General features: G+C 42.5%; 1 protein-coding gene across 4 annotated transcripts in view; it reads right to left on the minus strand.

The window, feature by feature from the left end:
* Positions 1–4,565: 4,565 nt before the first annotated feature.
* alk (ALK receptor tyrosine kinase) overlaps positions 4,566–17,093 on the minus strand; it is a 419,315-nt gene continuing 406,787 nt past the window's right edge. For all 4 annotated transcript variants that reach the window (XM_084914796.1, XM_084914794.1, XM_084914793.1 and 1 more), the window contains exons 25-29: positions 15,630–15,722; positions 11,276–11,377; positions 10,895–11,029; positions 8,135–8,225; positions 4,566–7,550 (exon numbers count right to left, since the gene is read on the minus strand). In XM_084914796.1, the coding sequence (XP_084770922.1) occupies positions 6,474–7,550; positions 8,135–8,225; positions 10,895–11,029; positions 11,276–11,377; positions 15,630–15,722 (1,498 nt within the window). In that variant the 3' untranslated portion in view covers positions 4,566–6,473. The remainder of the gene's footprint in view (positions 7,551–8,134; positions 8,226–10,894; positions 11,030–11,275; positions 11,378–15,629; positions 15,723–17,093) is intronic.

A 17,093-nucleotide genomic window follows, 5' to 3' on the forward strand; every position in this document is an offset into this window, starting at 1 on the left:
GTCTGTTATCTCGAAGCAAAATTCTTAAGTTACAGCATTTGTTGGAACTAAGGTCAGACTGAATGTCAGTGAAAACCAGCCTGGCATCTTTATAAGCACCATTTCATTTTCTACTGAATTGTCTGTGGAGACTTGTCTTGCCCTTTTGTTCCTCCATTTTCAGTTCTCCGGTACTCCAAAGAAGTCTGGTTTCTTTATCGAGCCATCGCACAGCTTTTGTATTAACACAGTGAACACATTTAAGATATTTCTTTTATACTGTTTGTATAGTCTGTTGATGACTTTTTAATTGAAAGACTGTCTTTTTTTATTTGCACTGCACTTTTTTTCATACCTTTTGTGTTATGTAAGGGTCTCAAGAGCAGTAAAATCTGTCCACCACTTATATGTAGCAAAATAAGTAATGTAGACCTGCCGAGTCAAAGTGGAGTCTCTGCCCTCGCTTATTAAATGTTAGTGAGAGAGACAAAAATCCATAGTCTGAAAATTTGACCACCAGCGGACTGATGGCATTGAGTTTGAGCTTTGCAGGCCCACGTCTACATGTTATCACAAGAGGGAAGAGTCAAAAATATGTGAAACCACTGGTAATGTGGGCTACTGTTGTTCATGTTTCTGTTATTGTCTCTTTAGCTTACCCTTTTTTGAACAGGAGATACAAAATAAGGATATACAGCCTTGAGCCACCCTGCTTTTCTTTAGTTTTTGCTAGGAAAATGGGAAATAGTGCACTTATTTTATTGAAATGTGTCCAAACATGCAGTATTCAAGGAAAAAAGTCAATGTTTGGGATGACCACCTTTAACTTTTAACACAGCCTGAAGTCTTTTGGGCAACTTTCTAGTAATTACTTTAAGGAATCTTCAAGAATAGTTCTCCAGGCTTCTTGAAGGACGTTCCAAACATCTGTTTTGAATGTTCTGCCTTTTGTTTCGTTTTCTTTCAAGATGATCCCACACTTCTTCAGCAATGTTGGGGTCTCCCCACACTTGACTTTCTGTCAATGGTAAACTCTGCTGTGGCTTTGGTTTTTAACCAAACAGCAGTCGACGTATACCTGGTGTCATCACTGGTGAGAATTCAACCAACAAAGAGGCTATAGGTACAACAGTCCTTCTGTTTGCATAACCACAGTTCTGTGCAAACTCAGGACCGTGAATCTCGAACAAATCTTTTCCCCATACAAGTCAGACGGGAGGCTTCATCACTAAGCTTAAATGGCTGAGGCCAGTGGTTAGTGCATAAATCAAGGAAACTGCAATCATTCTGCTACCCCACAGGCTGTGCAATCAGAGTAAAAATCAGATATCTAATCCATTATTTTAAAGACCTGAAATTTCCATACATTACCACTCTAATGTTTGGTGCATCATCCATAATGTGGATCATTTTAAAATATACTGCTGACTGTATTCATTCGTGAACAGTGTATTTCCACCGCGGACAGCTGACAGATTGGTGAACGCCAGGGTGAATTAATAACATTCAAATGTACCGTATAAGCAGGCTGTTTAGAGCCGATGGAAGGTATCAATAAAGATAAAAAATAAATATCTAATAAAGTCAGAAGATATTAAAATGCTGAGTCATAAACAGTTAACAACTTATTAATATTCTGCAAAGGTGTTTTTTTTTTTTTCATGCATCGACGCTTCTGACAAACAGAACCTGTTTGTTCGATAGTTGCTGTGCCATAAAAACCTTTTTTCAAATAAAAAATACCAGATTATGAGTAATCTAACCAGAAGAATAGATGGGACTGTTTCTAGTAACTAATAGTGGGTAAAATCACTTTTTTGTGCTGTCCTGCTTCATAATAGCGAACATTTCCTGCCTCATTAGTAACAAATACTTCATAGCTATGAATTTACCCTTAATTTAAGCTTTTGAAACGATGAAGAGATGAAATTTATTAGTTAATACACTTCGTGTGTGAATGAGCCACTTTGAAGGCGCTGTGCAGATTGGTGATGGTTTATAGCACTAACTAGAGATTTAAATCTGTGGTCCGCAGACTGCTGACTGTTTTTAATTGGCCTCTGCTCTCCAGCCCATTACTGCCAGCTTTTACCAATACTACTCAGTCAACACTTTTTCTTGTGCCAATGCCATTTACAGCTACTGCAGTCAAACTACAGGCTCTAAAGTGATAAGGCTTATCTGCAAGTACATAGTGGACATCATGTTTAATAGCCCTTGTTTTAAGCTTTACTGCAGGAAGACTTTTTTTTTTATGAAGCACCATCTACTGTAAATATGAATAGAATAAAATGGTGTAAAATGGGAACTGTTGTTGGCTTTTTTTGGAGGTCATAGTTTGAAGGTCATGGGTTTGAGCCTGCTGGTTGTTCAGGGCCTTTCCGTGTGGATTTCCATGTTGTTTTTTGTGCCTTTGCCAGATTTTTACGTCACGTCTTCCCAAAGACACTGTAGGTCAGAGGCTCTGAGGAAATGTCCACATTAGTCATTGTTTTCATTTTAAAATGTATACTTTTCATGTATGTGCATATTAACACTACTCTGGGGTTTCAGGACTCCATAATCAGAGACTTTTGAAAATGCTACTGAGACAGTCGGGCGATCGTGGCTCAAGAGTTGGGAGTTCGCCTTGTAATTGGAAGTCTTGGTCGTTGTGTCCTTGGGCAAGACACTTCACCCGTTGCCTACTGGTGGGGGTCAGAGGGCCCGGTGGCACCAGTGTTCAGCAGCCTCGCCTCTGTCAGTGCACCCCAGGGTGGCTGTGGCTACAGTGTAGCTTGCCATCACCAGTGTGTGAATGGGTGGATGACTGGATGTGTAAAGCGCTTTGGGGTCCTTAGGGAACTAGTAAAGCGCTATACAAATACAGGCCATTTACCATTTACAGTCATAGTTTAACAACTCCAGGTTTGTGTGTTCGAAGCTTTGGTAATACCTTACCAGTCACAAAAACTGAGGCTGAAACATCACAGGGTCATTCCATGAAATGCCAATCAGTGCCTCCCACCTGAGCCACCTTCCCAGGGAAGCTTTCAAGGGTCATTTCACCACGTGGGACAGGTAGAAGGCTTGCTATCGCAGATAAAAGGTTTCATTTTTACTTGCATTTTGACACCAGGCTCCTAACCTAGCTTTGATGCAATCACTTCTATTTCTAATACAGTTGTTTTGTAAGACTTGTCGCTTTCAGCTGTGAAATTGAGGAAAAGCTTGGTGTTAACATGTTCGACTTTCAGGCTTTTCCAAATTCTCACGTCGTTTGAGCGAAGGGTCTCAGGTGGCAACATTTCAGATTTTACTGATTTTATATGGACCATGTAGCCAGGCTGAGGTACAATTTCATGCATTGTGGAGTTTTTCAATGCTTTGATTTTTTGTAAATTCTATGAAGATCTTGGAATTCACGTTAGTTTTATGCATTTTTTCTGCAAATGACCAGTCATCTGCTTCCAGTTTACAGATTCTAGCTGGAGGTAATTTAGACTTTTGCTAAAGGGCATTGGTGTGTATGTAGTGGACTATCTATTAGCGGAAAATGTACAGCAGCTGAACGGTGAAAGTCATGTCCTTGGAAAAATAGGGAAAAATTTCAGCAAAGACCTGACACAGGACCTGAGAGATGCATCTGGCCCTTCAGCTGATCCATCTAGTGTTCACTGAAGCCTTATCAGAAACAGTCTCAGTGGAAGAGTGGCTGTCAAAAAGCCATTGTTAAGGAAGGGAAATGGGAAGAAGAGGCTGTGGTATATCAAATTTACACAAGAAGTGGACTAAATATCCATCTGTGAAGGCTACGTAAGCGATTTGCAAGATGGCAGCCTAAACTTTCTTAAGCAGCTATGTTGAAGAATAAGAGTGGTGATACCAAATCCAGCCTTTAAGCTTGTTGTACAAATTCTATTTTGCTTTTTATCCTGTGCATCTATGTACGCATCCCCATATTTCAATTAATCGCTGCACGTATTTCAGTTTTTCCTTCCAAAACATGGCTCAAGATTTCTGCACAGTAGCGTACTTTATAAAAATTGGACAATACTGAGAACAAAATCCTGCAGGCTTTCCATGCCGAGGGAAACAACTGAGAAGCCTGGGAACAAAAAAGAATGCCTTTGTCCGGTGTTTGTTTCTAATATGAATCTAAAAGCAAACCGGATGATTTGTCTTAAATGCATTTATGCTTTTGCTTCTAACCTTGAGATTAAGTTTTGATGAGACAAAGAAAAGATTAGTGCGAGCAGGAAAGCTTTTCCTCTGGGGAGAGCCAGTTAGAAAGTGGTTTTTAAACTAGTGCTTCATGCACTGTTTGACGTGTGGCACGCTGATGAATTCTCGGCAAAATCTAATCATCATCATCATCATCAGAGAGTCATGATAATCAAAAACCTAACACAAAATCACTGGAGTACTGCACGTATGAGCACACAGCTGCAGAATGAGCTGCTCAATTTTAACGCCTGAATTATGTTTGCAGAGCAAACAAGCTGCAGGACGTCTATAGTTAACGCTTTTTTCTTAGAGAGGTAATCTTATTTGAGTTAATTTGATTAAGTTGGCTGGCAACTTCAAAGATGGAAACAGAGAGAAAATACGGCTGTTATATAGTAATTTATTAATTTTGCCGAATGTCTTCTGAAGGGCAATGTACAGCTTTTTACCAGAGCCATAGTACAATACTTCATAATTACAACATTTACAGGTGCAGTTGGGTTTGTCTTTTTACATCAAACGACGGGGATGAGCAGTGAAGGGAGCACAGAATCAATAAAATGCAGTTTAACACAGACAAAGCAAAAACAGTGTTCATTAGCCAATACCGAGCTCGCCTGCAGGAACGCATTTATCACCGAGCATCATGACACTCACACGACGGCTCGTCGTCTCTTTACAGCAGATGGACTGACAGCCGAGTACCGGTAAGCAAAAAGCGTTAAAAAAAAAATCGTCATTAATTCACCTAAATATCAACACACTCGTGGCATCGTTTGATAGATACGCCGAACTGAAAGAGGCAGATGGTAAACACAGACTATGCGGGTGAAAATGAGCGGTTCTGGGTTTCATTCACATGTGGAGCGAAAGCAGTTTGTACTTAAACTTTTCTCTCAGACTCATTTGTATTCCACAACAGCCATCTTATAATAGAAAAGATAAAATATGCAAATTTAAGAACGTGGCGTGCCTCGCGATGGCAAATTGAAGGTTAAGATTGATTCAGCAATATCCACTGTTTCTATAGCCAGACAAAACAAAAAAGTGGGAAAGAAAATAAAAAAAAAAGAAAACCAAGATGTGAATTAATTAATAAAAGGTTACTCAAAGAAGCAATGAGTAAGGAAAAGCCGCGGCTTCTCTGTCTCAAAGCGCTCGTTCGACAGAATGGAGCTGTGAACAAAAGGAGAGTTCAAAGAGCAGCAATTTCAATGAGACCGGGGGGCAACGAGTAATTTCACATCTTTAGCAACAACAAAAAGCTCAACTCCCAAATGTTGCTGAGACGGCTCGTCTTCAGTCACACAACACTCAGTGCTTCATTTATCCAACTATTCCGCTTAAAAAGAGTCGCTGCTGTAACAAACCTTTTAGAATATTTAGTTAACTTCTTTTTGTAAGGAGTTTCTTCAAATAAAAAAAAAAAAAAACTGAACAAAAAAAACCAAAACTGAGAAATATCTGCTTCCAAAGGAATTTGTTTGGATCTGGAGAAGCAGTAATAATTTATAGAGCCACTTCCAAATAATAAATAAAGAGATGAATAAATAAACAAGCAGGCAAGCAAACATCAACAACCACATTTTTTCCCAGTATTATTATTATTATTATCATCATTTATTTTTTTATTTCCTTTGTAGAAATGTCTCTGGTAATCCAGCGTCAATCCTGTGATATTCTTGAAAAATAGTCTGATACAAGCTATTTACCACGCTGCATTTTTTTTTCTTTTCCCAAAGGGATGAGGAACAGTTTGAGGGCTCTGCAGAAGAATGACACATGTGGCTGGCAGCTACAGTCAAACTGATCACCAAAGGTTGAGAGTCAAAGTCTGGCAAAATATAGAGATTTATTCCTCCTCGTAGTCTGTTTCTGATAGTCGTGAAGCCTCCTCAGCAGAACATTAGCTTGACCTCTCCTAGTCACAATCATGTGGAAAGTCTTCCAGGTGATTCTCAGTTTTCTCACTCAATCGCTCCAATGTTGAAAAAATACATTTTCTTTTTTTTTTTTTTTTTATATTCTTAAAACTATGTTTGACTCTACATTTTGCCTCCCAAAGCTTTTTAGTTCTCCGATGTGCTTTAGCATCCACTGGGGTTTGAACACACCTCAAAGGTTCTGGTGTAAAAAGCCAGTTTTAGAGAGATGGGTTCTTTCCAAAATGGTGGGACGGGAGTGGTGAAAAATAGTCTCTCTCATGGCACAGTGTTTCTTGCTGTGTGACTCACACAGTCTCCAAAGACGGGGCCTGAAAAAGAAGACTTTCTGCGTAGGCCTGTGGGCTAAAGCACGGTGGCGTTGTGGCCCTCCATCCTGGGCAGCCGTGGGTCCTGAACCGTCCCCATCGTAACTAGCAGTGGGCGGCTATCCTCGGATATACCTGACTGAGCCATGGACACTGACGTAGGAATGGGTCCCCCCCTCTGGTGGGCTGCTGAGGAGGGCATGCTGCCCTGCTGGGGTGGAGGAGGTGGGTTGGTGTTACTGTGACTGGACTCTATGGGGAGGCCTTGCTCCTGGTAGCCGTATCCGATGGTGCCACAGGGGAAACGTCTCAGTCTGTAGAGGGGGACTGGGGGCAAGGCGGCTGAATCTAAAAGTAGGGGAGACTGGGCAGCGGGAGGAGGTGGAGGGGGTAGCAGAGGTCTGCAAAGACCCTGCTGCTGCTGCTGATGGTGCAGCAGTTGGAGTTGGTGCTGCTGCTGGAGCTGATGCTGGAATTGCTTGTGCTGGTGCTGGAGACCCAATGCCCCGGCCACCTCAGCCACTGTCCGGCCCACGTGCTCCTGCCCCTCTCCAGGAACCCTGCCACTACTGCTTCCTGCTCCGCCCACCCCTCCTTGCCTTTGCTGTTGCTGCTGTTGCTGCTTCCTCTGCTGCTGCTGCAGGAACCACGAGCCATACGTAGGGTTCCACAGACTGCTGCTTTTCCCAGTGTGGGCGTCCTTCTCTGAGGGGTGTCCCTGGGCGAAAGCCAGGTTGATGTGTCCTCCCTCTGAGCTGGGCTGGGTGGTGACATGAGGTCCCTTGGCAGTGAGTGTGGAGGGGGCAGCAGAGGTGACTGTGTTGGTGGTCTGTGTGTGAGGGTGCTGGTGCATGTGGAGGTATGGCTGGGGCTGAGCCGATGGTTGTGCTTTGGCCTCAGACGCTGTGCTCGTCACAACAACGTGCTCCCCTCCTCTCCGGTTCTCCTCTGTGGGGTAGGCGGGAGGTGGCTGTGGAGCCTCCCCATCGGGCACCTGGGGATTCACCAGCACAGTCGGAGCTGAGGGGTCATCGGGGCCCATGGGGGCATGTTCCTCCTCCTCGGGTACTGGCCCATACTCGATAGGCAGAGCCACGTTCACCACATCGGGGTCCTGAAAGATTCAAAGATCATGGCTGTGGATGAATGGTCATAACAGTTACTTCACTGGTCTAATACTTTTGCTTGGAAAATGTCATGAGGTCGAGCAGAGAATTAACGAGAAGGATATTACGGAGAACTGCAGTGCGCTGACAGTCTGGCTGCACTAACAGTAATAAAGGGCAACAACGTCCCAGCAAGCAGATTCTAATAAAGTTGTGGAATATTCACAGTTCGCCTGTGGGTGTAGCAAACTGAAAGCTGCGCATCAACAACTTATGGCATAAGATGCAGCAGTTTACATTATAATCTTAGCCACTTGTCAGCTGTACTGATTGATTCTATCGTCCTGCAGAGTCCAATAGAGCAAGTAGTCCACTACTGCAGATTATGTCTTCCTCTCAGATGGAACACTCCTTTTCATGCACACATACGCTTTCTTATGCTCTGTACAAACTTGTGTTGTGTAATCAGTCTTTGCATGCCAAGAGCTTATAGTAAACAATCAGTCACAGTTAGGTTGTTTCCTCTGATTGCTCAGCCCTAATCAGTGCCTGCATGACAGTCAGGTTCCCATACTGTGCTCAGTTTAGTTACCTGTAAGCAGTAGTCTATTCTCTCCAGGATGGTTGAGAAGTTGGGCCTGTCTTCAGGCTGGTGCTGCCAACTCTGAGTCATTATACGGTACCTGAAATGCACATGAACGAGCAGAAAACACTGAGTCAAAACACTTTCTCCCACTCCATGCAGAGAAAGCAGAGACTCTCCAGCACTGTTTCTCCAGCTGATATAATGCATGCTGGATAAATCTCCTTTGACTAAATATTCTTAATAGCTTGTATTTTTTATTTGTATTTTTTTATTTTATTTTGATTTTATTAGGTTTTTGTAATGCAGATTTAAAGTGTAACCTCCCACCACTGAGAGCTATTGTTAAATGGGCGATGTAAATTACAGGAGCGAGTTTTAGTGATGTTAAATCCTGAGTTATGGTTTTAATTGGTGATTCAATTTCACTGTGGCTTTCAGAAAAACTTCAGTTTGATAGAGCACTTAAGGGATCTGCCTATTCTGAGAGAACAAAAAAACCCAACAACACGTTTACAGTGAACATGAATAACAAGATTTGGGGAGGGAACTTTTTTCAATTCACGATTTCCTGCTATACCAATTACACTAATGCGCACATCAGAGCTACGTTGCTAGGAAGATACGTCGGATACAAATTTCATTTCAAAATATATTTGCATGTGTGCACATGTGTACTTGTACTCTTCCTGTGAAGCAATGAGGCAGGCAAGAGAGAGAGTCAGGATCACATGTTCAACCAGGGAGGTAAGGGGCAGAATAGAGGAGGGACTAACCTCCTCTACTTGTAGGTTAACAAACAATTAGTAGTCATTGATGATGGTTTTTGTTTGCCGCCAGTATGTTTTGTTTTTGTTGTTTAAAAAAAAAAAAAAAATTATATCATAAAGTGGCTGAGAAGTACAGTCTATAGTCTAGACATGTAGTACAATCCCCAAGACTATATTTCAATCTGGGAGGCAAACATGAAAGAGAACTGTTTACTCTTGTTTTCGTGACTTGTAAGACGTTTTATTTTGTTTGTTTTATTTAGCAGTAACAGCCTTTATCAGACATTTTGTGAGACTTGATCAATGATATAAGAACTCTGAACTATTCCTCCAACTGTGCTTTCATCCTTGTGAAGCTTCAGGTCACCGGCTGCTCCCTCCTGTTAAATTTCATGTTCCATCTTTGAATTAGTAGCTTCAGCGAGGTGACGAGGTCCTGAGCTACCAAGCAGCCTTGAACCATGACGTTTCCTCTCAACATGCTTGACAGCATACACAAGGCTTGTTTTTGTTGTGCAGTTCCTGTTTTTCTTCAAAAAAAACAAACAAACAAAACAACATCATTGAGCCAGAAAATGTAAATGTTACCTCATCTCTTTTCATTTTTGAAAGCAGTGGCCTCCTTTGTGGTTTTGTTGCATTAACACAATTCTTACTTTGTGTTTTTCTCACAGTGAACACAGATTGTTGTAGAGATTTTGCTGGCAATTTCATGTTACTTTTGGGTTGTTTTTACCCATTTTCAGGACTGAACAATGCCCTCTTACTGTGTTGTTTGCATGATGCTCACTCCCAGCGGAAACAAACTCCCCATTTAATGGATACTTTGTCTTATTATTGTAGAACTCAGGGGACCCAGGTCTTCAAAAGCTCTTTTCAGCTTTGTGCACATTATAATTATTTTTTTCAAAGGTCCTTTGAAAGTTGCTGTGATCGAGACATGATTCACACCCACCAGTCTTACTTTAGAGGATCAGACTCTGTCAATAGAGATATATGTCTTTATTTATCGTGTGTGGCACCTTTCAACCTCCAATTCATCTCTCACGTCTTTAACTGGAACACCTGACTTAGAGTAGCTTTTAGAGAAGTCGTTAGCACAGAAGGTCATTTATCTTTTGCAGCCTTGATCCTGAATGGCTATAAAAACAGGAAAAGTACAATCTGCTGGTTGCTGTTTGATACAAACTATGGATAGTTTGAAGACAACTAGATTAGTTGTTCTTTCTCACAGGCAGTGCAAAGCAAGAGTCTGCTTCAGACACATTCACACTCCTGGAAATACTTTACGTGGCTAAGGTGAGTGAGCTGCATGGATAGTGTGTGCATGACACCTTCTCTCGAGTGGTAAATGCACTGGATTATCAGCTGTGATATTCCCATATCACTGCAGCAGACTCGTATTATTATTAAAGTGGAAGGTTCAATTAAATTAAATTCAATTGTCTTTTTAAAGCACCAAATCATAAGAGCAGTTGCCTCAAGGCGACTGCTACATCCTAAGGTAGAGACCCTGAAATAATACAGAGCAATCAAAACAACCCATTTTGAGCACGCAGTTAGTGACAGCAGGAAGGAAAAACTCCCTTTTAACAGGAAGAATAATCGGGCTCAGGGAGGAGCAGCCATCTGCCTCAACCAATCGGGGTTGATGGGAGGAAAACCTGACAAAACTTTGTCTAATTTTGTATAAAACACCGAAATTTTTAAAACAGTCAGATTAGCCAAACTGTGAAAGCTTCTAAACTAAATCTATAGTGCTGCTTTCTTACAGTGACAGTGAATTTACCGGGCTAGCTCGATAATCTGCATTTGTTTTCATATATGCCTATGTTGGGTTAGCAGTTCAGCGCATGTGTGAAATTGGCCTGTGCAGCATTAGCTTAGTCTACAGTTGTGACTTGGATTAGATGCCATGAGCAATAAGTACAAAAAAGTTGATAAATTTAAGCTCTTTCTTGCAACTGTGGTCTTTCTCGTCTGTGTGATCTGCACTTACACAGGTCCAGGACAGTTTTTAGGCGGGTCCATTCTTCCCCCATTTGTTACAAACTCCAGCACTTCTTGGTTACTGCGGCTCGGATATGGCATGTAGCCCAACGAGAAGATCTCCCACAGCAGGACCCCAAATGACCTTCGAGAGGCGATTGATGAGAAAAAAAAGATTAGTTGGAGGGAGAGAAAGAAAGCTAAGGACAAAGCTAAGTCTTAAATTACAGGCATCATCACCACTGAAGTGGTGAAGGATGAGAGCAGAGGACAAGTATGAGACGGAGAGAAATGCAGCGAGGGTTCAGCAGGAGGTGAAAAAAAACAGACAGGTGTGAAACTCTGGAGGTGAAACCAGTGTCAGTCTGAGAGATGTGTGCAGGGTTCTCACCATGTGTCTGTTTTAGATGTGAAGATGCCCTCCATGAAAGCTTCAGGTGGCATCCATTTCACCGGCAACATGGCACGCCCACCCTTCCTGTAATAGCTCGCCCTGAACACACAAACACATTTGTGAGGGACGTGCTTGCATAACCGTGTGGTTAATAACAGATCAGACACAGTATTAAAAAAAAAAGGTGAAAACTTCTCAAATCCAGCAATTAATTCAGTGTTTTTCGGCAGCTTTATCGGCGCTCTGATCTGGTCGCTTTTTCAGCCTTCTTACATGTTGCTGTGTGAGACCTTCTAAGAACTCCTTATCTCGCAGAAAGGAACGATGCAGATTTCTCGCCGGGCTGAGCCGAGCCCTGTCTGAGCCGAGCCCCGTCTGAGCCATTTTTAATGCTGCCTTGCCCTTTGCATTGCTAGAAAAATAATCAGATGTGTGCTGTATCTGATCTTTGGTGCTGATAGAGGTCGCCGCCTGGTTTATCTCGCCCTCCCCGAGATGCACAACAAGGACAGACGTGAAGTGGCTCCCATTCGGCTCCACGTCCGTCACGGTGTCCACAAAGAAAAACGGACATGTGTCAGGATCACAGTTAAGTGGTGTCAGCTGCTGTCAGACGGGAAAACTTTATTTTTGGCACTGTTTTCTGTTGCGGAGGAGTAAATCTGTTTGCCCCCAGTAATACTGTCATAAAAATATCAGCATATTCCCTAAGCACTTGTTCATAAACATGGCAATTCTTGATAATAAATGAGACTGTGTGACTGGCTGGGTGGTTGCCAGTTCAAATCCCTGGGGCCTAAGGAATAACGCTCTTCCTCTGCTGAAAACAGCAGCTGCTCCGCTGAAGCTGCACATGGCTGCACAGGAATGAATTGTAATTACAGTGGGCAGCTCCCAGGTGTAACTAGTGTTCCCTGGTCGAACACATAAACATATAGAGAAAACAAATGCATCAAAAACAAGGTGATAAAGAATAAATAGACAGTTGTAGTTTGGATAAATTATGGGACAATCTCAGGAGCCTGAGCTTTTTCAATGCACCATCTGATACCTGTGCACTTGGCTCTATGTCCTATATTTGTCTGGACAAGTGCTCATATCCAGCTCCATATCTTCATTTTTGAAGTCAACCACAGCAGCTTTGCATGATTTACTTCAAAGCACTGACAGTTCCAAATAGAGATACTGTATCTTATCCTGGGCTTCTGAAATAAGCTAGCTTCACTGCTCTCCCTTTAAGCCAACTTTTTTCTGATTGGCTTCTGCTTGAAAGCAGACGATTTAAACAGTGTGTGTGTGTGCGCTTTTTGTGTGCGGCCCGACTATATTAAAGATATCCTCAAGAACTGAGAGAAGAAAAACTGTCTGAACCTGAGCATTTACAGCAGCTTGACGCCTTTTGGCTCACGGGAAATACTTTTACATCCACCAACTTCATCATTTTGAACACTGGGCCATAATTAACATCCAACATTGGAACGGCATATAAATATGTGATGGAAAATAAGAAAAGGCATAATAGTCCCGCTTTCATTTCATGCTCTCCTGGGGCAAAAATGTCCAAAATTCAGTTAAAAGCCACTGCTCTGTACCTACTGTATAACCTGGAACTGACATTTAAATTAAATCCAAAAATAATATGAGATGAGTGCCAAGAGGCTAAAACAGAAGTAAAACGTGCAATATTTATGCAGTATTAACAATCTGCAGCCAAGGCCCGGCCTCAGTTATTAAATTTTGGTCATAAAGATGGAGTTTCCTTTAATTACAAATTCAGGTGAGAGCGTTAATAGACTGCTGCATTTCCTACAGTATGAACCCAGGGCAAACAGCAAGAGCCAGCACTCATCATTTACTTTAACTTAGCTGCAGCTGCGACTCTTCAGGGGATCCACGAGCAGAGATGAATATAAATGATATGCAGACAGATAATATGGTTAAAAGGGAAATATAAACTATTGGCATAAGACGTTACCCTTGAGGGAAATTACACATAATCAATGAAGCAGAGAAAACAATCACTAGTGAAGTCTGTTTGCTTGACAGATTAGCTGAGAGCTACACTGCAGGGCAGACACTCAGATATGCACCCAGCGACTTAATCCATCACTTAAAATAACATGCCCCAGTCAGTTACCAGCCCCATTTTTAGTCCCGCAATTACAGGATTGAATCGTGCTACCGTCTCATTCCCCTCTCCGTCCTCGGTACCCCTCTAATTTTCTTGTCCATCCTAATGAAGAAAACGATGAGTGAAGTGGAGTGGCCTCTGTAAATAGATGCAGTAAGACCAAACTGCTGCAGGAGCTCCTTTTATTCTCCTAAAATGTCCTTTTTTTTTTGACGTATACTGCGTCCACCCTTGATGACCTCTGCAACCGAAACAAATAAATGCAGATGAACCGAACTCTAATTTTCTTCCGCCCTGTCGGTTGTCAGGTTGTTAGAGAACGCTGAATCATTCTGAGAAAGATTGAGGGACATGTAGAACACGAGACTGATAATCCCGCTATCGGTAGATCAACCTCCTTTTCAGCACAGGGTGTATGGACATATTTGTTACTCCTGCTAACACCTCCAACACTGACTGAAAGCTGAGCTGCAGATTAGAGAGGCTTAAATACAGTCTCAGGAAATCTATAGCTCAAATGGAGGTGTTTTATGTTTATGTGTGAGCAACTCTGTGTGCAAGAGGCGAGCTGCAAGATAGAGAAGTATTAGAGGGAAAAACTAACAGTAAGAGACAAAGGCACGGAGCGGGCTGTGTTGAATGGAAAGTAAGATAGTTGCATGCACCTAAGGACACAATGGTGGAGGCTAATGTTTGTGTCTGCGGAGCTGGATGTCTTTGTTCTGCTTTTATTGTGCGCCTGCATGTGTGCACGCCAGGCTGACTTTAATAAATACAGCCTAGAGTCTTGCTATACAGCTACTGTTATTAGACCCTATGAAAATATGGTCATTTAAGGCGAAACAGTAGATTTCTCTTCATACTGGCAGCTGTTCACCTTAGGATGACGGCTGTCTGCCAGCTATTGTCTACCCAGCTTTTTATTTACCACCACATCACTGGTGCGCAGGCATGCGTGAAAGACTGTGTGAGTGAAATTCTGCAAGTGCAAGTATGCCTGTGGCTCTAGCGGAATATAAAAAGCTGACATTAAGCCATGTCCTGGTGCCTCACTCGGGGCACCTGTCCCCCTGTGATCGCCTCAAAAGAACCCCACGTCGCTTGTCACATAGCAGTATGGCCACATCATGAAATGGCAAAAATAACGCACCAGCAGCCTGGTAGCCATGTGTGCAAAACAACCCGCCTCTCTCCGAACACAATAACAATAATAATAAAAAGCCCCTGCACCAGAGCTTCAGGCTGAGAGATAACAACAAAATCGCAGTGAGGCACCTGAAAAACTGACATCAGCAATTAAATCAAGCGTTCCTAAAGTGGCTCCCCGGGGATATTGTGCAACAGCTTTTTCCGGATGCTCTGTGAGTGACTTTGCTCTCGTGTGACTTTTCATCGCATGATTCAAAAGCGCTGCGCTGATCTAACTGAATGTTGTGACATATTTTCCTTGCTCTAATTTCTTACCAGATGAAAGGCTTGGGAGATTTCCCTGCTGGATTGTGCGTTCATTTAAATGATGCCACGTGAAATAATGGTAGCTATATTAAAAAAAAGGGATGAGAACAATGACTAAAGGGGAGCTGGTCTAGATTAAAAGACAGCTTCCAGTCCAACAGTATAACAGAGGATAAAACAGCTGAGCTGCAGTATTTACTGGGTAAAAAGCCCAGGACAAAAACAGTTTCAACTCTTTTTTTTTTTTGTTATAGTCACACAAGAAAGAAAAAACTTTTATGCATCTATGACCTGCATTGCACATATCAGTAAGCGAGAAGAGGTTTCTCCACCAGTGCATACAGTCTTGCTATTTGCCAATGGCATGCAGCAACTGCTTTTCCAAGCAAACGTATCCCTATTTCTAAGAGCAACGGGCATCTGAGAAGTCAGCGGCCAGTCTGCTTAATGATTTTCTGGAAAAAGCTACATGACTTCCTTCCAGTCTTGTCACCTGATAGAAGCAAAGCTGTGACAAGTGGTACTAGGTTAAAATCCAACGATTGCTGTTCAGGTCTTCCGGTCATCCTACTCTCTGATTTTACTTGCCATTAGGTCAGAGTCGTAGACTGTGTAAAAGAAAAGTATGATCTGACATGTTTGTTTCTCTCTGTTTGGTGTGAGCTGCATGCCTTTGGACTTTATCTGGATTCCAGTTCAGCTGAAGCTAGCCAACTGGACCAGAGTGTTCTTGCCCGCTGCCACTGAGCTGCGTCAGTATTGTACCTGTAAATGTCTCGAGCCATCCCAAAATCTCCGATCTTAGCCACTCGTCCCGGTCCTTTGCAGGTCAGAAGGCAATTCCGTGCTGCAATGTCCCTGAAAGAACAGAAAAAAACACTTTCAGGTTATGTTGCACACATGCATGGACTCATGCTATTAGAAATCTTTACCCACGAACTTCAGGAGAATCAGGTGAGGATAGCTTTCTCACATCTAACACACAGCAGGACGCTTTACACAGTTCTCACTGCTGAAATTCTCTGTGGTTTCAACGCAGGTGCTGCCTGACCCATTGTGAATTCATCACTCAATATACAGACTTTGTGCTTGGGGTACTGGCAGGTTATAGACTGTTTCATATCCAGTCCCACTGTATTGTACATTTGTATTCTTACATGCTGTGCATGTGTGAAAATAGCTTAAGCCTGAATTATACAGCACGACAAGGTGAATACTGATGCTCGCAAAGCTCCTCTGCTCAGAAGTTTTTCATACATTTGCATCTATAACATCTCCATGTATGAAACACCTACAGATGCTCCCTGTTGGATCTGAAGTTCACTGTAACTACCAAGCTGCTCCGGGCAAGCTGGCAAAGTGTATGACTCTGCCCACATGGTGGATCCAAAGAAAAGATTGAAATGTATGTGCAGGCTAGGTGGGTTAGAGGAGAAAATTCATATTTGCACTGTTCTGGGCCGGTTATTCTTTGAGCAAAAATACAGTAGTTCTCACAGCGTGCTGTAGTGCTGTCTGGGGAAAAAGGAGCTGAGCTCACACACTTTTCTCTGCTCCCCAGGCATCTAACTTTCTCAACATCTTAAGAAGTGACGTAGCACACTGCTCGTCTTCACACTGCAGACAAGTGAGCACCAAAGGCCAATAAACAGCCAGACTTTAGCATCAGAATAACATCATGTGGCGGCGCTGATCTCAGACTAGATCACGAGACAGGATACGGCTGGAAACCACCAGCGATAGAAACACACAGCACCGAGCTCTGTGTGTAGACACAAACGCACGCACATGTTTTGATGTTTGGCCTCCAAGCTCAGATGAGAAATGACACAATGAGGATAAAGTAATGGTTCAGACTGATTTAAATGGAGGGCTTTTTAACCACTGTACACAGCTGCCCCACTTTAGTCCACCGCAAGAGATGTAAGCTAACATTATAAAAGTATTTCATCGCGTTAGTATGAGAAACAATAAAATCCTCTCTAGGACATCAGTTCCACTTTCTCCAAGTTTCTTTTAAACTTTATATTAAAGTAGTTAAATAAGTGTCAGTGTCTGTAAACTCGGTAATAAAAAACAGAGAAGAGAAACTTCCTCCATTTTCTTTTTCAGGAACAAGAGGTGAAACAATTAATCCATTTAAGGTCATCTAAGCCGCTTCAGGAAAGCTGCATAATTTCTATTGTAGCGCGACTCTAATCAGCGGGCGAGAGTGCACGTGCACACACA

Source organism: Perissodus microlepis, chromosome 19 (assembly GCF_051167445.1).
Source record: "Perissodus microlepis isolate ML-2025 ecotype Zambia chromosome 19, ASM5116744v1, whole genome shotgun sequence".
NCBI lineage: Eukaryota > Metazoa > Chordata > Actinopteri > Cichliformes > Cichlidae > Perissodus > Perissodus microlepis.